This window comes from Pisolithus orientalis (genome assembly GCF_024613125.1).
Source record: "Pisolithus orientalis strain OTSU chromosome Unknown F5J12scaffold_11, whole genome shotgun sequence".
NCBI classification, from domain to species: Eukaryota; Fungi; Basidiomycota; class Agaricomycetes; order Boletales; family Pisolithaceae; genus Pisolithus; species Pisolithus orientalis.
In genome coordinates, this window is record NW_026260792.1 from 1,148,598 (window position 1) to 1,170,972 (window position 22,375).

Here is a 22,375-nt window from a genome sequence, read left to right on the forward strand (position 1 = left end):
CTGTTATCATATTGTCCACATCATTATTGGAGGATGCCACAACAATTCCTGTGTGATCCTCCCTGTCATATGTCTGATGTGTGTGGGTGTAGGATTTTTTCTACATTTGTGAGGATGCTCACCATAATCATCTGTGTACATGCCATCCTTGAGTGCTGTAGCACCTGTTGCTGGGTTCCAGTATTCATCTCAAAGATATATACTAACCCATTGTCAGATCCCCCAATGATCATCATGCCATCCTCTATGAAGGCTACTTGTCTGGGGTATGTTTTTAGCAGTTTGGTATCATATGTCCTTATGCAGCTTCCATCATTCAGTCAATGTAGACTAAATCCACTTATAGTGTTGTCTATGACAAATAAACTTCCCATCTCATTGACACATGCAGAGCCCCTAGGTGCAGGTCAGATCAATTGGTTTGCTGAAACAGTAAGACCTCTTACTCATGTTGTCATTCCTGTAGACCTCATTTTGATGACCATCCTGTTGTCACTTTGTAGAACATGTCTTGCAAAGGGCAATCTTATTAGATCCATATGCACAAGTCTCAGGTCCTATCATCTTACATGTCTCCATGTACATCCCAAAAAATATGATGTCACAGCCTCAGAGGTACACAGCATGAGGAATGGATGTTGTTAACTTGACACTGAAGATGTTTGACAGTTGATTCCTAGAATCTATCATCCAGGCCTGAACTCATTTGTCCCACATCATTACAACAATATGAGTTCCTGTGCTGTTACTTGTGTCTGGAGCAATGGCCATGATTTCATGGCCCCCACTAATCCTCCTGGCAATTACTTCCTTGAATTCAACCACAGTATGTGGGCACTGCCTCCAGATCAGCAAGTAGCCCAGTCCTGTCCTGCAGCACAAGGTTGCTTGTATACTGTCATTTTGTGCAAGCCAAGTAATAGTTGTAATGGGATCTTTGGGACTTTGCATCTGTGGAGGTTGGGGTAACTGAACCTCTTTGTGTAAGTCCCATACCCTCAGTCCATCAAAATCTGCTAACTAATATGCATGGGATTTGAAAATAACACTACTGAGTTCCTACCTCCACTTGCCAACAGTGTTCCAGAGTTTGACACTGCTAGACAGAGGATGGCATCCTGGTGCCCCCACAAGCAGCACCCAAGTGCATACTTTGTCAGAAACTTGAGAATAGAGCTGAATACCATTGGGTAAATTGTTCATCAGTCAGGCAAAGTTGTCAATGTAAATACATTGTATCCATTATTGTTTTCAATGGTACCTACCATGGCTAATAGAGGTGTGTTTCCTTCTGACTACAACCATTATGACATTGACCATTACTTCAGCTCCTCATGACATGTAATTGTAGGAAGAATCCCCAATCTGATTTTAACAATGTGAACAAAAAGCTCAATGTGAAATGCAATTTACATAATGACATAAGTGGTGCAACTAAAATTACTACTGTAACTACAATCAGGTAGCAGATGCCTGTGACAATGGAGTTGCATTTGCCTGGCCATGCTGGAGACTGACCAGATCTTTATCTTTACTTTTGAGCGATTAGCTGCTCCAGACCCATTCTGTTCACCTGACTTGGGTAATTATTGGTGATTGGTCCATACTGTTGCATGTGTCTAGATCATTTTGGTTCCTTGTACTTGAAACTAATACCCAATACATACCATGCCAATGACAAGCAAATCTTGTCCTGATGACAGGGAGGGCCCTTGTCCATATACCATTAAAAAATCCTTGTACTCAATATGTACCATGCCAATGACATGCAAATCTTGTCCTGATGATGGGGAGGACCCTCATCCATGTACCATAAGAGAAGTGGTAAGGGGCACAATTTGACACAATTTATGAACTAAATTCCTCTTCCCCTTCTGCTCTATGCCAGCTCAATCTCAACATTTTCAGTGTCTCTGTACATTGTGTTGTGAGGTTGATGAGCATGGAACTGCAGCAAATCCCAGAGGAAAACCCCTCCCTCTAGCACACTGTGCTATACTCCTTGTTGACATCCAGTGAAGGGAAGAATTTTTGAGCCAGAACCTTCCCAGCAAATCTGCATGTGCTAGGTTACATCTTGCCAACTGTGTATCTTCCACCTTGCAGCCTTCACTGCAGGCAGAAGTGGGTGAACTTGCTTCTGCCCTCCCCACTTTAACTATCTCCAAACCCATGTGTGCTGTGTCAGATCTTGCCTACCATATATCTTCCACCCTGCAGTCTTCATTACAGATGGAGGTAGATGAACTTGCTTCTGCCCTCCCCACTTTAACTATCTCTGATGCCCCTGTGATGGCAGGTACAAACATTGCACACAGGTAACATGGCATAATTGGCACATACAATTTGGTAACTGAATGTTATGGCACAGCCATATATCCAATCATGAAAGTAACAACTGCACAGTGAAAGCACACAAGGTACTCAATGCTATTGAGAAACAGATCCAAACTCTACAACAATTCCCCTCTACCAGCTATCAGCAACTTCATCCCAATCTCAAAGCAGTTAGGAATGCCTTGGGCAATGTAACAAGACAAGTGGATTCTGCTACAAAATGCAAGAGAGAACTTAGCAGTTTGTGTGATGAGCTAGAAGAATGCATCAGCCCCAAGGACAATGACAATGGGCCTATAGACTATGACTCATGTATGCATGTCAATTGAACTCACAATTTGCCACTAATCCTGTTAGTGTAGTGCACCACTTCAAATTATCAATCAATAAATGTGCTGAAACAGTCCAGGTCTCCCTTCTCCTTGCTACCGTTAGTGTGTTGGTACTGGGTGTTAGCTGCAGGGCTGGGGAATTTTTCCTACAAATGATTTCACACCTCCTCAGCTTAGTATTTGACTCAGTTGGCCTGAGGGCAGACATGCTATGTGAGCACACTCTTTCCCAAATCCCAAAAACTATACCAGCTGCACTTTCCCATTTCAATCTTGAGCCATGCACAACAATGTATGCTGTGTGTCCTGTCTGCAGCTATATATACAAGCCTCAAGCCAATAAAGGGAAATACTCATACCCCATACTCTGCACAAATGTGCCTTGCCCAGTGAGGACATCTGTAATGTTCTTCTAGTTAAGGATCTGGAGGATGGCTGCAAACATCCCATCAAGCCCTTCATTTACCACCATTTCCACAACTGTGTTGGAGGCTTACTTGCATGGCCTGGGTTAGAAGACCTCTTGGACAAGCCATGTGATCGCCTGGTCAAGAACCTACATCACAAACCCTCCTTCCTCAGAGATGTCTAGGATGGCAAACTCCTGTGGACATTCAAAGGACCTGATGGAGAAAAACTATTTGTAGATCATGGGGATGAAACTTGCCTTGTATTCTCCTTTAATGTTGATTTCTTCAATATTGAAGGAAATCAACAATGTAATGCAACTACCTCTTGCGGTATCATATCCTGTGCATGCCTGAACCTCCCCCGGACATGTGTTATAAACCCAAAAACATGTATCTAGCTGGTATTATCCCTGGCCCAAATGAGCCTGTCAGTGACCAGATCAATTATTTCCTGGATCCCCTGATTGATGACCTGGTCACCAGTTGGGAACAAGGTGTGCACTTCTCTCATACAGGCACCCAGAGAAATTGCATTGCCTGTGCAGCCTTGGCTTGTGTTGTATGCAATCTTCCTGCTAGTAGGAAAGCTGCAGTGATGAGTCATTTCTACTGCAGTACTTGCAACTGCAGTCGCATCAGTACCCTTGGGCAAACAGATGTCACCCCTGATGACTGGAAATTTTGAAATAACACCCTTCTATGATCACAGGCAGAATCCTACAGATGGGCTCACTCAGTCACCAAATGCAACAAGATTTTCACTACTTATGGCACAAGATAGTCAACACTCTGGCACTTGCATTACTGGAACCCTGCATGTCAATTAGTGGTTGATCCGATGCACTGCCTCCTGGAGGGGTTAACCCAAGATGAGATTTGTGAACACCTGGGACTCACAACAGTTATGGCAAGTAAAAACCATATAGCGAGTGCAACACATGTGGTGTTCAAGCATGACTTTCACAGCCCAGGTGAAGACAAGGTTGTCAACTTAAACCACAATAGTAAAAAGCAAATTGCCATCATTCAGATGCTGCTCCTCACTGCCATGGAGGACTATTGTGACAATGGTGGAGATGATTCAATCAACGTAGCTTGCCACTTCTCCCAACTAGAGAAGAGACTCAGGGCAAAGAACACTGAAGCATTACAGTACATGGCCAAAGGACTTCGTGTTTGACCAACACTGGAGAGGGGGAGTAGAGTGTGCAAAGCACACTAGGTAAATGCATTGTCAGCCTGGGTGAGTGCCACTCCATGACAAATACCATTATCGTATCTCTGCATAATGTTGGATGAAGCCCATGAGAGCTCCCCCTGTTGTCCAAACCTCAACCCCAGAAGTGATGCACCAAATCCAGCAAGTGATCAAAGACACCAATACCCCATCATGGGTGAGATCAGTACCACATAATTTTGGTGATACATGGGCTGGTACCTTGAAAGCTGACGAGTAGTGTACCTTAGTCACAATTTATGTCCCCTTGGCTTTAATCAGCTTATGGAGACAAGACTCTAAGCATCACACTGATGAACTAGAGTCACAGTATCTTCGCATCCTGGAGCACACAATGAATCTGGTCTCCACTGTGTGTGTTGCATGCCTGCGAAGCATGACTGAGGAGCAGATGACTTCTTACTGGCACTATGCCAGGAGTTGGCTGAAGTCCCTGTTGGAAATCTTCCCCCATGCACCTATACATCCAAATTACCACATGTCTATACATATTTATGGCTATCTCAGACTTTTTGGACCTGTGCAGTCCTGGTGGTGCTTCCCTTATGAATGTCTCATCAGACACTTGCAACATATGCCCAGAAACCACAAATTTGGTATGTCATCTTGGAGTTCTTCAGGGTCTCTACAATGCTCATGCTATCCACAGGCCAGCAAGAAGAAACTGTTTTACAAACATTTGTACAAAGTTCCTGACTCAAATCTTGGCTCTCTCACTCAGATGCTCCAAAAATTATTCAGCAATGTAAATCTCTTTTCGACAAATACCTATCTGATTCCGAAGGCTTGACTTATGACTCTAACTACGAGTCAAACAAACATCCTTCCCCAGTTCCAAGCAATCTTCATAAACTCACATCATCAAGGTCACTCGTCTTCTATTCCTATTTCTGGTTTGGCAGATCCACTTTCAGTGGCTGCTCCACCCATGTGGGCAACAGTTTAATCTTCTTCTACCCTGGAGGCCATACTTGTACTGCTGTTCCTGGCAGTATCAAGTACAATGTCATGCATGAAGGGGAAGTTCATTTTGCTGTCCAGCACCAGCTTCCTGCTAGTGAAGATGTGCCTGACATGTTTAGTCATTATCCACACTTCCCTGCATCCCTCTATAGTGCTAAGCTTTCAGACATACTAGAGTTTGTCTGGCCATCATGGGTGGTGTGTCATTTTGCATGGTGGCAGTATTCTCAGAGAGACACTGTCATACTTCGACTGCATCAGGTATGTCACCATAGCCACATTGTGTCATGTAAGTAAAACTGTTTTAGGACTGAGTGGGGTCTTTTGGTTGAACATGAATATGAGCATATACTGGTACAGTGGCTCATGAAATCAGTATTGAGATTAGTACATGAGATACAAAGACATATAGACAATCAAATACATTATACACCATGTATGATGACCTGCATCCACTGAAATTCTTCATCTGATGCAATGCTGGGATTCCTTTCTAGCCAGTTGGGTTTTGCATGCAACTCATTTAGAAAAATACCAATAATGGTTTGGTTCCAAACTGATGAAACTGGGCTTGAGAAGTCCCATTGCAAGTTGGGGAGATTGGGGCCTGGACTGTTGCCTTCAGTAAAATCCATTACCACCTCATGTGGAGGTAGTTCATAGGCAAGGAAGTCTTCATCCCTTGTAACTGAAAAGATATTACTGAACAGTTCCCTGATGTGCCCCTATGGTACATTACAACACAATTATCATTGGAAAGACATCACAATGGAAGTAAATCACTTGCCAGATTATCATTACTCTCTTGATCATTCAAGATCTCCTGTTTCACTGTAGTTGACTGGCAATGCTTCCTGGAGTTAACTTTGTGGTGTGGGGAAGGTGTACTGTAAAGAGGCTCTGCAGTACCACTTCTTAGCATCTGGACAACTTCTTCTGCAACTGAGCCAACTGTGGCTTCCCTAAGAAGTGTTCCAGAAAGTCTTTCAGTGCCCACACTCATGCTTGCATGAGGTTCTTCTTTGACTACAGTGCTGAGTTGTCTGATCTCCACCTGTGGATCAGACCTGTGAGGAACTCTGGATGGCATAGAGGATATGTGCAGCTGCATAGAATGGGATGATTGGTGACTCTGCTTAAGGGCATCAAGTTGGTGCACAGCACCATTGAATTTTTGAGCCAACACTGCAAGCTCAGTCTCCTTCTCTGTCAATAAATGCAATTTAGGCACTACACATTCATAACAAAGAAGCCTTACATTTACTCTAGTGATATCATGATCTAGTTTAGCTTGCAGCGTCCTAAATTCAGCTTGGAGATTTTCAACAACAGTCCTTTGCTGTTCTATGGTTGTGTCTCAGCTCTTGAGTTCTTGCTGGAGTCACACATGTTCTGCAGCCAAGTGCAAAAGTTCCATGTTTCTGTCTCCCTGTGGAAGGGATTAGGGATTAGGCACAAGGGATTGTATCCAATGATAGACATACATCTAATCTAGTAAATTCATGGTCTAGTGCAGTTTGAAGCATCCTAACATTCTGGTCAAGGCTTTCGAGCAATGTCCATTGCTCCTGTATAGTTGTGTCACAGACATGAAGTTCCTTCCCTACATGTTCCTTGTATGCACTGAGTGATCGAGTTTTGTCTTCCAGCTCCTGTTGTACCTCGGCCAGTGTTAAGTTGTATTTCTTTTCGATAGTTAGGCATGTTTCCTCAAAGGTTTTCATGAGTTCATTGCACTCCTTTGCTTGCTCACACATGAAACTGTATAAGTCACTGCAAAGGTTAGACAAGTAGTCTAATTCCTTCAGAAACACTTTCTGCCAGTACGAGTTAGATGATACTTTTAAATAGGTGGATAGTGTGGAGCACTCACTGATGAAATGAAGGGGTGTCTAGGTAAACAAGATCCTAAGGATGTGATATCACAGGTGGTATTCACTGTGACAGGGCATGTACCCAGACTGGATCCTGCAGCTCTAACAACAGCAGTATCCATGGGGACAGGGTCTACCTCCTCACCCACAGACATGATTGCTGTGCTTGAACATATATTGATTGTGGGCTTGGTGTCCATGACTGTACCGGATGTGATCACCATGGTTTTATGGGTATCAGTGGACTCAGTCTCTTCAGTGTCCATAACTGTACTTGCCATAGTTGCATGAGCATCAATAGCTCCTGTCTTCATTGATGGCAGGGAAGGGCTGGAAAATGACAGTCAGGAAAGGTTGGGGGGTACTGCATCTACAGGTGGTTCTTGAGGAATGAGCATGGAGCATGACACAGATTACTTACCACTCCACAGATCATCGATGCTCTCTCCAGATGGGTCGCAATTGCGATTCAGAGGGGTCAATGGGTAGCTTTCTTCTCCAGATGCAAACAGCAAGAAACACATTGTTAACAGATTTCAACTTGTTAAGTAAACACATTATATACTCACCTGATGTCCATAATTGGCAAAAGGATCATACAACAATTAGTCTAGCATCATCAGATCATCACCAGGGAGGTGTTAGTGAGAACAATTTAGATAACAATAGCCTTGTTACTAGTACACACAGCAGAGAGCAACCTACAAAACACATTCTTGGGTGGCAATGATTTCATTGAGGGGATGGGCACTTTCAAAAAGATACCAAAACTGCTGTCCTGGACAATAGGACAAATCAATAATCTAGAAGTACATAGATCTTATCTTTATTGATGGCTCTTTTGTTGCCTCTAAGCTGTGGGCTCCAGCATACACAATTTCGCATTTATTTACACTTGTATTTCAGAGCATATGAAATCTTGAAATCGTGCATCACTCACAAAAATTCAGGGGAGGGGACATCATGGGGAAGATCACCTACAAAAATTCATAATATATCATCCCCCACAACAGGATTTGGAAGTGTACTTACAGGAGGAAGAAGCTTGGGGGGAGGGGACACAGCAGGACACATTGCCTGTGAGATACCCAATAAATTAGTCTACCAAATTGAATTCAAAAGTTTACTTACAGGATGATGAAGCCTGAGGGGGAAAGGTATCATGTACACCTGGTGTATGTCAGTAAATTGCTCTACACAACATCATGACATGAGTTTCATGTTGATCTCAGGTTCCATTGGCAATAGGAGCAAGTCACTGTAGGCCTCGAAGCAATCAGGCGATGATTTCTGCTATATGAGGAAATGGGTGCTTTTGAAGATTGGCAACACCTATTTCCCTGGACAATAGGATGAAACAATAACCTAGAAGTAAATAATCAGATTGATAACTAAGCCAGCAGTGTGGATGCACTTATGCTTATCTTTGTCAAGTAGCTCTTCTGTTGCCTCAAAATCATCAGCTGTGGCATACAAAATTTCATTTTTTCATCTACTTTGTTTACTTATCTACATCTACACTTGGATTTCGGAACAATATATCAGTCACATCTACAATCTTCCTATCTACATATTTGATATTTGGAATGTTGGCATAATCATGTTGATTGCTGTCAGTGCAGTTAGTCTGTAGTAGCAGTCAACATTGGCCACTTACCTGTGGAAAGAAGGAAAAGGTGTTCATGAGAAAGCCTACTGCTGATATACTGAATGCAACTCACAGTTGTGTGGTAGCCACAGCAAAATCACACATTGCACAATGCATGCATGTGACTGTGAGTTGCATTCAGTTTATCAATGACAACTTTTCTCACTTCAGGTAACCATTTTTCATAAGCATTTAGGCTGAATAGTTTCTCCAAACCATCCAGCCTAATAGCCTCCCAGACCAAGTTCTGCCCAGGGACATCTGGTCATGTCCCAGGGCTATGCAGATTTTTAGGCCCTGGGACAGATGGGATTTCCCACATAGCCATCCATTCAAATGAAATTATTTGGGATGTCCCAAGACTGCCTTTGGTGACTGGGGTCCCTACTCCTGAAAGTGCAGCTTATATTAGCATTGAAATAGCTGCAGAAATCCTAGCCCCCTTGCTCCTCTGACAGATTTAATCCACAAAGTATCCTTTGACCTATACATCCCCTCCCATCCCACCATGCATAGTAGTATACAATAGTACTTTTCATGTACATCTTTGCAATGTGATTCTGCTGTATTTGGACATCTCACTAGTTGCCAGGGAGATGACCCACCTGGGCCTCCACATTTGCCTTGAAAATTGCAATAATAAATTCAATCAATTTGTGTCTATACCTCATGCAATTTGTACTGTATGAAGGAAGAAGTGAATGGTTTTTGAACACTTGTGTGACAAGCCAATATCTCAAAGTCCCCCACATAGAACATGGGGTTGGTCACCTTTGCAACACCATCTGCAGAGGGCAGAATGTCCCAGATGAGCCTCTGAGGTTGTCATGGGGCATTGTGCTGGTCTGCAAAGGTAACTTAGGAGGATGTGCCATCATAGCCCTCTGAGGCTGGGATGGGACATCCCACTGACTTTCATAAGGGGACTTGGGATGTCCCACAGCAGCCTCCAAGGCTGCCTTGGGACATCCCACCCTCCCCTTTGCCAACCAGTGGGATGTCCCATAACAGCCTCTAAGGCTACATTGGGACATCCCACTGTTCCCTCTGCCAAGCAGTGGGATGTCCCACAACAGCCTCTAAGGCTATGTTGGGATGTCCCACCCTCCCCTTTGCCAAGCAGTGGGATGTCCCACAACAGCCTCCAAGCCTACATTGGGACATCCCACCCTCCCCACTGCCAACCAGTGGGATGTCCCACAACAGCCTCTAAGGCTATATTGGGACATCCCACCCTCCCCTCTGGCAACTAGAGGGATGTCCCACAACAGCCTCTGAGGCTACATTGGGGCATCCCACCCTCCCCTTTGCCAACCAGTGGGATGTCCCACAGCAGCCTCTCAGGCTATGTTGTGATACATATCATTGCTTGAAATAGTCATGGCACCCAAAGAATGCTATTCAAATTGTATCCAGCAATCATACTCTGCAGGTCTCAAGTGTTGTATTATTTCTCAATCTCATGTCCTTCTACTATGATTTTATTTCAAGCAAGTCTTGAGATGTGAGGCAAGGGGACACAGGTATGGGGTAGCACATGATTGGTAAGCAGCCACCAAGTGTAGATAAGACAATACTGGGTGTAGAACTTCAGATCACAACAACACACTGCATAATTGCATATATTTTTGGTACTGTTCTCTAGATGATACACAGGGCTCCAAGGATATGAATCTTGTGTGAAGAAATATGCAATAATAGGCTTCCAATCTTACTTATATGTGCAATGAACATCTGGAAGCAGAGGGCTCTCTACTGCCCAAAAAGCATTGAAAGCCTGCTGGACAATTGATGTATAGATGACCACTATTGGTTTGCTAAGGTGCACAGATGCCTAGATCACTTGCAATTTTGATTGTATATGTGAAATCAGCCTATGCTTTTTCAGACTTATATAGTGCTAGAACTAGTCTAATTTTTACACCAGGACCTACATCTAATTTCCCTGATTCTGAATCTGCAAAAATTGCGGTGATCCGACTTGAATTGATTGAGATATCAAAGTTATAACATTTAGCTACTACATGTGTGTGATTGTGTTTATTTGGCCTTGCTCTCAGTTTTGAAAATAGCTGTAACATGAGGAGCAACAAGGCACAAACACAGTAGCTAGGACTGCAGGAATTGTATATACAGATTGAGGCATCATGTACAGTGCCTAACAGCAATGGACATGTGATGGACATTGGTACCATATGTGATTTGACCCTGGACCACCCCTAACAAAGAGTTGATAAGTGGCTGGTACTGAAATGTAACAGTAATGGCTGGGGCAACTGACATGAAACTATGGGATGTTGTAGAGGACTCCAAGGCAATCAGGGAGCAAGAGGGAAAATGCCAATTGGATCACCCAATCCTGAGGTATATGCTAACCCACCTCAAAACCCTTCAAACACAAAAGCAGGAATATCTCAACAACAAGCAAGCAGAATTGGGTGAACAAGGGTACCCCAGAAATGAATCAGTGAGAGGGGTTTGTGGCTCAAAAAGCGAGAGACACAGTGCTGATATGCATGAGGTACGATGAGAGGACCTCAAGGGGTGGGCCTTGCCACAAAAATGCAAACATCTCTGTAACTATTGCACCAATCACAACGATCTAGCCATCTCCAGGGAGTCATCATCTAGTAGTGCGAGTCTGCAAAAAAGTGAGAGACATGTCAGAGAAACCACTGAGATACAGCCCCAAGATTACAGGGGTAACTCCAGGCAAGTGAACAAGCAGGTGACAACCTCAGGACAATGGCTGGGGTGATTGACATGGTCTCAGGAAGGCAGTCGGGTACTCATAGATAAACATGGAAAAAAAGGAGCCACCATGATCAGACCATCAGATCCTGAGCTACACATGAAACTGTCTCACTGCCCTCCAAACATGAAAATGGTGATATCTCAATAGTGGCTCCATGGAATTAGACAAAAGAGGCCCCCCCAGAGAGGTCTCAGCGAGGGGAACAAGTGGTGCGAAAAGCGATAGGAAAGGTGCAGAACTGAGTGGAGAGCCACAGACTTGTCCCCCAAATCTGATGGTAACATCATCACTGACACCAGTGACATCAATATACAAGCAGCACATGACAAATATGTTGTAGGGGAAGCAAAAACTACACTAGTAGTAATCTTCATTTATATACTCCTCAGCAAAGTCATCCTCATATTGTGCAGCATTACCCCTGTTAACCCAATGAGGTTCACCTGACTGGGTTGGAGGATAGTAGTCATCAGTATATGGACCATTGTAGTAAGGATGGTTGGTTCAAGACAGAATGCAATGGAATCCTTGGCAAGACAGAGGAAATTGATTGCAGTGGCCAGAAGGTAATGCCTAGAGAGAATGCAAGTCAACAGTGAAACCTCTGCAAAATTGAATTACTCACATGATATGGGATATTAGATGGGCCAGGATCACAATAGTTCATACAGTCACCCCAAGAATCCTACATAATTCTTCCTTAGTCTTGTTACTGAAGGTCAGAGACCTGGATACTCACTTGTCATCTGGGAAAGACTGCTGGGCTGGGCCAGCCTCTCACATGTGAGGATGGCTTGGAAGATTATCCTGATGTAGATCCTATACGATGCTTCATTAGTCTTGTTATCAGACCATAGGAACCAAACCCTACCCTGTATTGCAGAGCCAGTGTGGGAGGCTCAGATGGGCCAGGCTCTCGAGTGTGCACATTGCTTGGAATTGTGGACAGGTCACAATGTGAATCTTGCACAATGGGGCATGCATCCCAGCATTGATCATGTGGCACAGTTCGATGATCAGACTGTAAAGCCTTGTGAACATCAGCAGATACCAGATATCGAGTAAAGAGCAGAACTTACCTGGGGACCAATAGTATCATGATTTGATGTCTCCACATGGGGTTGCTTCCAAGAGGGAAAAGGGAGTTGTTGCTGTGGTCAGGGTTGTGGCTGTCGAAGGACCTCCATGCCTTGCTGCTGGTGATCCATTTCCTTGAGGGACTTCTGCCACTCTGGATCATCTGAGATCTGCCACAAAACAGTACCATTGGTAGCTTTGACAAGTGCGATCTCACCCTTCAATGGGTCAGCATCCAAAATATCAATGACCTCTACACAGAACTTCAGCATCCAACTGGATGAATAAAATAGGGAATACCTTCATTCCAGCACTTAATCTCAATTTCCAGCACATCATCCAGACTATCTTGTGCTTCCTCATTATCGGTTTGCCCATCATACAAAAGACCCAGTTTTCTCTGAAGGTAGGGTACCACAAGTTGACAAAGAGGGCCAGCCTTAAGTTTCTTGTACTCAAAACCAGGGCCCAGTGGAGATACACCATGGGGCCAGTTGACAATAGTGAGGTGGCTCTTCCACAAAAACTTGAGAAGCTGGTGCCAGGAAACTTTCTGGGGATCACTGACTTCAATGCCATGTGTGACTGAGAAAAGGATCAAGATAAATGCACATACAGCACAAGAATAACTTACCACACAGATCTCTCAATGCAGCCAACATCTTCTCCTTCATCATGCTTCCAAATACTCTGTGGTTGCAGTCTCTCAGAGTCTCCTTTGTATGGCAACATAGTTCCAGTGCAGAACCCACATCTCCAATGGAACCAGTGCCAGCCACCCTGGCATCTGCACCATTGCCATTCCTGAGACACCTACAACAATCCAATGAGGTTGAATGAAACATGCAAGAAATAAACTTACTTGAAAATCATGGTAAACTTATCCATGAGTGACCAGACATCAATGCCATTTTCATTGATGAAGTTTCTTATCATCTTGGAGCCTCCAAATATGCCAGAAGTTTGACATCCTGCAGGGTCCTGTCCAACATACATTAATGCTCCAACTATCTCAATATCCTCAAGATTGGACCATGCCTCTGCCTGTGGAATGATCAGAATTGATGGCTGCACAGTTGCAACCACATACCAATCCAGAAAATTGTGTCTTTGCATTGTCCACTCTAGCTGCAATAGATTTGACAGATTGGTTAGTCAGTATGGCAGAGGAGCTCTCACTCCACTCATAGATGGCTTTTAACTTTTCCCTCCTTGCTGCAAAGTCATCCTTGGGGATGCCTATCATGAGGGTGTTGTACTCCTTCATGATCAAATTGTTGATTGAATTTTGATTGGCTGGTCAGGACATTAGAATGGTAGATGTGAGAGGGAGGAAAGCCATACCACCATCTGGTTTGGGCTGCATGGCCCAATACCGCAAGTGGAAGAGGTTTGCCTCATTAATTTTGGTATGAGAAGCCTTAACACTAAATCCTGCAGTGACAAGTATGTTGCATGTAGACTGCCCATGCTGTCAGCCAAGTTCTTCTGCTGTCATCTTGATGTCCTTCACAAAAGCATGTATTTCATCTAACACATCTAACACTGCTGTGGACAGATTCCCTGGCTTCTTGAGGTTTGGGAGTTGGGTGTCATGGTCACTGTTGTTTGCAGCATCAATGTCCTTGGCATCTATAGCCCTACCTTTGCCCTTCTTCTGAAGTCTAGTATGGATTAAGCCACCTTCTTGGCAAGGATGGACAATGTCCCCTACAGGATGGGTGGAGTCATCAGATTTGTACATGGGTGGCAAGGATGGGGGAAGCAGGGACTGGGCACAAGAAACAGTCTGAGCATTGTGAGCATGTGCATCATCATCATCTAGGAATCAACATGTCAACATGAGGCAGATGTGTATATAGATGGTAACAGAATAGGATCACAACAATTCTTTATCTATATAACCAAGGGAATGATGGGCAGCAGGAAATGGTCACAAGTATCCAAAGCACCAAGCTTTGAAACACAAGTGGGCACCAAGCCCACCATCGCATGACCAGAGAGGCACCAAACCCCAAAATCAAAAGAAATGAGAATTATCTGAAAAAAACATGAGAGAACGAGGGATACAAAACAGAAAAACCTACCACAGGAGTCACTCAAGCTCTCTGTCTGCTCATCATCATTCTCATTCTCATTGTAATCAGAACCCTTGTCATCATCATTGCTACTGGGCAGCTGGTCATCCTCTTTCTCACTACCAGACAGCAGGTCATCCTCATTCTGGCTACTGGACAGCTGATCATCCTTGTTCTTGTTACTGGAAGGCTGGTCATCCTCATTTTCATTGTTGTTGGGATTCTCCTCCACCTCCTCCATTGCAGAGTCCTCATCATGGATTTGGTCATCCAGGTGCAGGGAAGGGGAAGGGAGCATTGGGGTGTTTGTGATGGAAGGATGAGGTGTCAAGGAGAATCTTCTATCTCTCAGGCCAAACATGTGCTCTTCCCAGCCTTCAGGAGGCTGGACTGCACACTGCAGTTTCAGTTTGCCAATCATATCCTTCAGAGTAGATTGCTGTGAGTGGAAAATGATGTTAGAGTAATGGATGAGAAATATACTACAAGATGTACCTCTGAGTGTTGCATTCCATCATTAGAGACAACAGCACCACCTTTTTTTACTCATTTGGAAACCAGGGCATTTTGTGAGGATGGAATCCTTTGGTTGTGAAGAACACTGTAGGAATAGTTTTAGAAGATACCTAGAAATAGTAATTATCAGTAAATGGGCGAGTATAGTGCTCGACCCAAAAGGGAGGTCCTGTGTGGAGAAAGAAAGGTGTAGTAAAAAGGTAAAAATGCGAACTAAAATGAAGACTTAGCTCTGGGATGTCTTCCTACTGATCTAAATGTCTTTCCAGTCCTCCTGGCCCTTTGGGTACTCCCCAAAGTAATAATTCTATCCTCAAAAACTCACCAAAATGTGAGACAAAATCACCCTACTACTGAGGGCCTGTGACATGAATTGGTTTTTTTTTGGTAAACTGAACTTGCACAAACACAGCACATGTGCTTAGTCAGCAACATGGCTGCTTGCCACCAAGTCCAGTGGTACAAACACAAAAACAAAAGCAAGAAATAAAACACAAATCCCCCAACCCCTATTTTCTTCTGACCAGGACAACTTCTCCTAGGGAACTCAAACTCATTCCCTACAACCCAAGTGTTCAAGTCAGCAATGGAGTCCCTCAAAGTCTCTGGGATATCAGCAGAGTGGGGCATGGTTGTATGGGGGTGTTGAGAAATGGGGGGAGGAAAGGTGAGTATTTAAGGTCAGAGCATGTCAAGCCAAGATGAACCACATGGGAAAAAAAAATCCATCTAGAACATGTTGTCTCAGCATGCAAAGTTCTGGATATAGCATCAGCAAGGACATATGAAACCACAAAAAGAGGACACAACATAAGGGGGACAAAGGAAAAGCATGCAGGAAAGAAGTGGTTGTAATGCATAGCAAGGATGACACACCTATTAAAATGGAAACATACAGGTAGAATTCCAATTGAAATCCAGAATGGCAGTACTCTGTCTGTGCGACCCAGAAAGTGGGTTTCCTCAGGACTGAAAAACCACAAGAGTTCATCAGTATCCAGCAATAGAGAAAGGAATGGGCTTACTAGATGGAAAATGAATCATTCAAGCCCCTAAGGGCAGTCACTGATGAGAGCAGTGTTGATGCAGTCCAATAGACACAGTCCCTTTCACACAATCAATAGCCAAATCGAGCATATAATGTAGACTGAACATCAGAGGTATGACAACCTTTGGGTGAAGTTGTTGTTGAAATGAATCTCTGGTACTGAGCGATGAGGGTCATTGTTGTCTGTGCAATTGATCACTGGATTGACACCAAGACCACCCTTGAAGACTCCAAGACTTCAGGGGCTGTCAAGGGCACCAAGCCCATGACATTTAGCAGAGAGATGCTCCAAGTGTTCCACTGCTAAGTGGTAGAGCTTGAATGGTAGAAATTTATGAAGGATGGAAAGTGCCAAGTTGTGACTTGCCTCACAGTCAGGCTGCCATACACAATACATGGCCTGAGGATTTATACTTTGTAGTAATTAATTGGAGACTGCTGCAAGAAATACTTGCCAATAGATAATACAATAGCTGTTAGTCTGTACATGGATATGGTAAAAAAAATTCCAGTGGGAGTATGCACACAGTCATCTGCTAGATATGGAACCCTTGCTTCATGATCTGGGTGGCCATGGACAAGAATAGTGGAGGGATCAGTTGAGTTAGGTGGTGTTAGATGTATCGATACTGGCAGTGCAGGAAATTCTGCATAAATGGGGATTGAGGGGGATAAGGTGGCAGGTGTACACTCTTTGCAGGACAACAATCCTGAAACCCCCAGACTTGATGGGCATAATGCTGCCATGGGGTATGTGGGTTGCAAGCTGGATGACCCTATGAAGGCTGCAATATGATCAGTCCAGAAATGTCACTTAAGAACATACTCACCTTCAGCATGAGATCTTAGTAACAAAGCACTTGCTAGTGTTTCAGCATCTGCTGCATTCAATTTGAGGTTTCCAATCAGAGTAATTAGAGCACCTGTGCCAAAATGCATTAGTCATCAGGAGTTAGTCAGAAAAACATGTACTAAGGTTGCTAGAGCTTATATCCAATCCAGTACTGGGCAAAGGTATTTCAGACATGGTGGGTCAGGGAATGGGAAGGAAAGGCTGGAGAGTGAATCCCAGTGAGAATTGGACAAATGTGTAACTAGGTAGACAAATGTAGTACTATTTACCAACTATTGTTTATATGTATTGGTATGTGTCATGACATGCATAGGTTGTCCATAGCTATGCCTAGTTGGAATGGGATATCAATTGTGTGCAACCCATCCAATCCATGCCATCGACTCCATGTGATGCAATGTACTTGCGCTAGGTTGTTGAATCTATGCTATCTGGTGCAATCCATGCCATCCATTCCATATTCTTGCTGCACTCACTATGAGTACTACCTACTCCTTGTCATGCTGGACCCTGCTCCAAACCTGTGGTGTGTATGTTGCAAATATTGCAAAGGTGTTCACAGGCCCATTCATATGCTGAGAACTTGGAAGTGGCACCTACATGAGGCAGACAATGATGAGAAGGCATCTATAACACTGGCAACACAATCCAATACTTTCTGCGCATTCATTGCTACATCTGCTGTGAGTACCAGCACTTCTAACAGATCTGGTGCTGCTGGACATGCACACCTGGTAAGACCACATTAATAACCATTCTTCTCTTTGGTTTAAAAATCCTCTTAGACACTTGAGGCAGAGGATCACCCTCAACTACCTTCCCAGGGAGATGCCCATCAAAATCAGATGGATGACCACATGCATATGGACAAGGTTGCAGATCAGCAAGATGCTGATGAATGTAAGTCCTTTGATATGCTTTTTTTTTCAAGGTAATCATCAATGCCCTGCAGATGTTGATGATGGGCTGGGAGATTTTTGCAGTGACAATGGGGCTGGAGATTTTCATGGTGACAACAGTCCTGGAGATGTTTGGGGCGATGATGGGGCTGGAGATGTTTGTGGTGGTGATGGGGCTAGAGATTTTCATGGCAACAATGGGGCTGGAGATTTTCATTGTGACAATGGTCCTGGAGATTCATGGAATCATGACCCACCTGCTGGACATGATGATGACCATCCACCTGCTCCACCTGTCCATTCCCCCCTCCTGGACCTTGATATCAAGAAACTCATTTGCAACACATGCCTACCAAAGATATGGCACAGCCTGCACTTTGTAAAAGACATCAGAAACACCTCTCTCAATGATGGAGTTGGCATAACAGGTGAACCACTTGAGTGCCTCTGCAATCCCCCCTAAGAACCTCTGTGTGTAGACGATCTGTCTACTGAACTCGTCTTGTCAATGTTTCTTGCCCTCAAACATTCATCAGAAAATGCATATATGAAGACTCAGAGAGCCATTCAGAAGACTTTCCCTGATTGTGAACTCCCTACATTTCACCAAATGAAGTGCCTACTCACCAATCTCAGCAGAGTCACATCCATAGTCAAAGATATGTGTATCAACTCCTGCACTGCCTTCATAGGTCCACTCTCTGCTCTCGACACCTGTCCAGAGTGCTCCAAGCCACGATATGACCAAGGCAAGCTGCAGTGGAGCAATGGTAGGACCAAACACCCCCATGCCATCTTCCATACAATCCCTATCACCCCACAACTCCAGGCCCTTTGGTGCCATCCTGAGACCACAGAGAAGATGCACTACTGGGAGAATCGTACCCAGCAGCTATTTGAGGAAATCCAGAGAAACAATGGGTTAGTTGATGCTTATGATGACATATTCTGCAGGGAAGCATACCTCCACACAGTGGCTCAAAACAGGATCAAGCCAGAAGACATGTTGCTCATGTTATCAATTGACAGCACTCAATTATATGAGAGTAAGGAGTCCAACTGCTGGATGTATATTTGGATCATCCTCAACCTTTCTCCCAACTACCATTACAAGAAAAAGCATGTTCTTCCCAGCACAATCATACCTGGTCCAAAGAAGCCAAAGATCATTGACTCTTTCTTGTTCCTGGGCTTACACCACCTCTCCACTGTTCAGCATGAGGGGCTTCACATCTGGGACACCTCATGAGATCACACATTCACCTCATGCCCATTCCTATTTCTTGCATGTGCTGATGGTCCTGGCCTACTTACCCTCAGCAACTTCATCAGTGTCACACACCAAAGGTGTTTGGTGAGGTAGACATGGATACAGCTGATGAATGGAGATGAAGACCATAGCCCTCATGTGAAGAAGGACAGCCAGAAATGTTGGCAGTAATCCCTCACACAAGAACAAGTCATCAGTGCCAAAGAAAAAGAAAGGGAGCAAGTTAAGTGCTGGTTAAAATTCTTAAGCACCTGTGTATGGCTGTTGCAAGATACAGCAGAAGACACTCCCCCTTCATCCTCTCTTCCAACAGAGCCTCATTCATGAAGTTTTTATTTGCTTCACTGAGAGGATGGTTTGGGGGGGAAAGTTGTGATCCCCTATGTTCCTGTCACCCCACAGACCCCCAAAGCTTGACCCCTGTTGACATCTGACTCACCCTGTCCACTGTTGGATGTACTATATTGGCATCAGATCAGCACTGCCTCTCTGTCATCCCACTTTGGCCTAGAAGCAATCTCTTTGAGATGTGACACCCAGGGGTAACAAGGATTTTGTCTTGCCCTAACTTCCATACCACTGTCCCTGTGCCAGAAATGCATTGGTTGAGAGGGGACTGGTTTGGCCATCATGTTCTGAAATGCCAGATTGACCTCCAAAACATTCTCAGCCTTCAAGTACTGATTAGTCCCAAAACACATCAGGCATGGGGGGGAAACAGTCCAGGGAATGACTGCCAGCAGGTTTTTAAGGGACTCATGGTTCTAAGAGTATGTTGTACTGATGGCACTGTGGTGGCCACCAGTATTTGATAAGAATTCCTTGAGAAAATGACCATGCAAGCTAGAGAGATGATTTCAGGAGTTGTGGTAAAAGAGGGAGGATTAATGGTACAAGTTGTTGCAAAAATGTTTAGGGTCATGACAATGATGACAAATTGTAATATGCATTATGAAACCCCTCTCCTGCTTAATAATGATCATTGTAATGTTCTGGCAATGCAACCAAGATATGATAATCAACAAGTTCCATTATCTTCAGGGTAAGATTGCCATAAGATCATCACAGTGGCATTAATGCAATGTGGTGGCTTGTGCTGCATGTTGTTGGTACGTACTTTAATCCTCACGATCCCCTGCCCTTTTTCCTGAACCACTGCAATCCCTTCATCTTCAGCATTTTGGAAATGGCCCCCATTCATCACACAAAATATAACTATTCGGAGAAAACACTTTCAAAAACATCGAAGTGCCAAATCTGTGGAAAACTATTCAAACCTCAGGGCATCAAGAGCCATGCGACACACTGTGTGGCTCATCAAACAAGGGAAATACAATGAATAGACGCTACTAAGGAATATGAGAGGGAAAAGGAGCAAGGTGTGTCCAGTTTTCACTGTGTATCATTCTCAGCTGAGGAATTGAGGGTAGCATTGGTCACATCTGCATACTCAACAGTGTGCATGCACATCACGCAGGCAGGCCCTTCTCAAGTAGCCTGCATGCTTAATGAAGATAATGATGGATTGCCAAGTACATTTCATTCAACCTATGATATACCTGCACTTAAGGCCGTTTTCTTTACAGCTCCCAACATTTCTCACTCGGGACACATGGATTTTGTTGATCAGGACATGTGGGAGCCTCATGGAGATCCCGCTGCACAAAGTGGTGAGTGCATGAACTCAGTGCTACCTGGTTTCTGAGTGTGCCATACTAAGTACATACATGCTTGATATGAATAGATCAATCAAATGTCTTCATGGCAAGTAATGGCAGTGACTGAATGCCATCCCCTGAACAGCCACCTGCTGACTTCAAGACTGAGTTCCATCCCTGCAGCAATACCCCATCGCTTTTCCAGTCGCAAGAAGAATTTGGTCAGCATGCTACTGCTACAATGGCCCCTGATCCACACCCATGGCACCCATTTATCGAGGAGGGCGACTACTTGTTTGCTGAAATAGCATTGCAAGTGGGCCTCAATGCATCACAGATCAATGGGCTGCTTTCCCTCATTTCATGCATCATCCAAGAAAAGGCAAATGTTACCTTGTGGAACGATGTTGACCTTCAACATGCATGGGACAGGGTGGCCATGCAGGTGACACCGGTACGTTCTTTCTCTTCATACACTGTGAGCTTCCATGCATTCATCCACAAGCTTCTACTCTAGTTTACACGACACAACATGACTGCACCTTATAAAGGAGAGAACTTAACATTCCCAGTTTATGCATGTTCGTTATGGGAGTGGGCTCTTGATCTCTTATCGAACCCCCTCCTTGCACCTCACTTCATCTGGGATGCCCAACAGGTCTTCCGACATAATGGCCATGAGTATGAGAGATTCTACTCAGAACCATGGACTGGTGATCGCTGGTGGGACATTCAAGTATGTTGTAATAACCTGTATACTTTGTATATACCGTATTTAACTTGCACTTGCTTCTAGTCTTGTTTACCTCAGGTTGAAAATGCAGCCCTGTTTGCTTTTATCCTATATGCCAACTGAACATGTCTAAGTTCCCACAGAACTGTCAAGGGTTATCCTGTCATAGCTTGTTGTGGAAATCTGCCCACAAACATCAGGAATGGAGAGCACTTTGGTGGTGGATGTGTCGTCAGCTGGTTGCCTATTGTAAGTTACTGAGTGCAGGCTTCAGCATCCTTGCTCATGTATATTATGCAAGGTTCCCAAGTCCACCAAAGAAGAGGGGAAGACCAGCTACACCAATTACAAATGCATTATTTGGCATGAAGCATTCCTTTGTATCATTGATAGACTTGCCAAACTCTCAAAGCTAGGATACAAATATGAGTGCTATGACAAGATCACTTGGTGGCTCTTTCCCTTGATTCTCATCTTATCTGCTGATTATGAAGAACAGTAAGTCAAGGGCACTACAAGTGCGCATTGACATACTAATAACTATGTTGACATTAGATGCATGATGAGCCTAATTCGAGGCACAAAGAGTAAATGTCCATGCCCAGTTTGTTTGGTTCCCCTTGAGGATTTACCCCAGCTTGCCAAATCATTTCCAACACGTACCATAAGACAGGCAAAGAAGCCTTG

General features: G+C 44.1%; 7 protein-coding genes across 7 annotated transcripts; 5 read left to right on the top strand and 2 right to left on the bottom strand.

Moving 5' to 3' along the window:
- Window positions 1-5,240: 5,240 nt before the first annotated feature.
- F5J12DRAFT_703798 (uncharacterized protein) lies at window positions 5,241-5,543 on the top strand (the record flags this gene model as incomplete). Its single annotated transcript, XM_051740541.1, has 1 exon — window positions 5,241-5,543. A coding segment is annotated over one exon (303 nt), but the record flags the coding sequence as incomplete, so codon positions are not given.
- A 161-nt stretch (window positions 5,544-5,704) lies between these two features.
- Window positions 5,705-7,677, bottom strand: F5J12DRAFT_782333 (uncharacterized protein; the record flags this gene model as incomplete). The annotated part of the gene is made up of 6 exons (XM_051742717.1): window positions 5,705-5,967; window positions 6,063-6,333; window positions 6,764-7,040; window positions 7,153-7,187; window positions 7,219-7,421; window positions 7,575-7,677. 6 exons carry the CDS (start codon window positions 7,675-7,677, stop codon window positions 5,705-5,707), a joined length of 1,152 nt encoding a protein of 383 aa, XP_051600968.1.
- Window positions 7,678-11,064: 3,387 nt separating this feature from the next.
- Window positions 11,065-11,521, top strand: F5J12DRAFT_782335 (uncharacterized protein; the record flags this gene model as incomplete). The annotated part of the gene is made up of 2 exons (XM_051742718.1): window positions 11,065-11,322; window positions 11,408-11,521. 2 exons carry the CDS (start codon window positions 11,065-11,067, stop codon window positions 11,519-11,521), a joined length of 372 nt encoding a protein of 123 aa, XP_051600969.1.
- Window positions 11,522-12,713: 1,192 nt separating this feature from the next.
- F5J12DRAFT_892080 (uncharacterized protein) lies at window positions 12,714-15,009 on the bottom strand (the record flags this gene model as incomplete). Its single annotated transcript, XM_051747542.1, has 8 exons — window positions 12,714-12,886; window positions 12,934-13,218; window positions 13,268-13,446; window positions 13,496-13,677; window positions 13,724-13,929; window positions 13,978-14,095; window positions 14,147-14,454; window positions 14,721-15,009. The coding sequence occupies 8 exons, from the start codon at window positions 15,007-15,009 to the stop codon at window positions 12,714-12,716; spliced, it is 1,740 nt and encodes a 579-aa protein (XP_051600970.1).
- Window positions 15,010-17,571: 2,562 nt separating this feature from the next.
- On the top strand, window positions 17,572-18,490 carry F5J12DRAFT_782337 (uncharacterized protein; the record flags this gene model as incomplete). Its single annotated transcript, XM_051742719.1, has 4 exons — window positions 17,572-17,654; window positions 17,691-17,811; window positions 17,914-18,028; window positions 18,060-18,490. 4 exons carry the CDS (start codon window positions 17,572-17,574, stop codon window positions 18,488-18,490), a joined length of 750 nt encoding a protein of 249 aa, XP_051600971.1.
- A 3-nt stretch (window positions 18,491-18,493) lies between these two features.
- On the top strand, window positions 18,494-18,862 carry F5J12DRAFT_702302 (uncharacterized protein; the record flags this gene model as incomplete). Its single annotated transcript, XM_051740521.1, has 1 exon — window positions 18,494-18,862. A coding segment is annotated over one exon (369 nt), but the record flags the coding sequence as incomplete, so codon positions are not given.
- Window positions 18,863-20,378: 1,516 nt separating this feature from the next.
- On the top strand, window positions 20,379-22,275 carry F5J12DRAFT_782338 (uncharacterized protein; the record flags this gene model as incomplete). The annotated part of the gene is made up of 10 exons (XM_051742720.1): window positions 20,379-20,406; window positions 20,641-20,676; window positions 20,710-20,753; window positions 20,884-20,967; window positions 21,101-21,409; window positions 21,473-21,691; window positions 21,752-21,783; window positions 21,832-21,937; window positions 21,990-22,186; window positions 22,244-22,275. Coding segments are annotated over 10 exons (1,087 nt in total), but the record flags the coding sequence as incomplete, so codon positions are not given.
- Window positions 22,276-22,375: the final 100 nt, after the last annotated feature.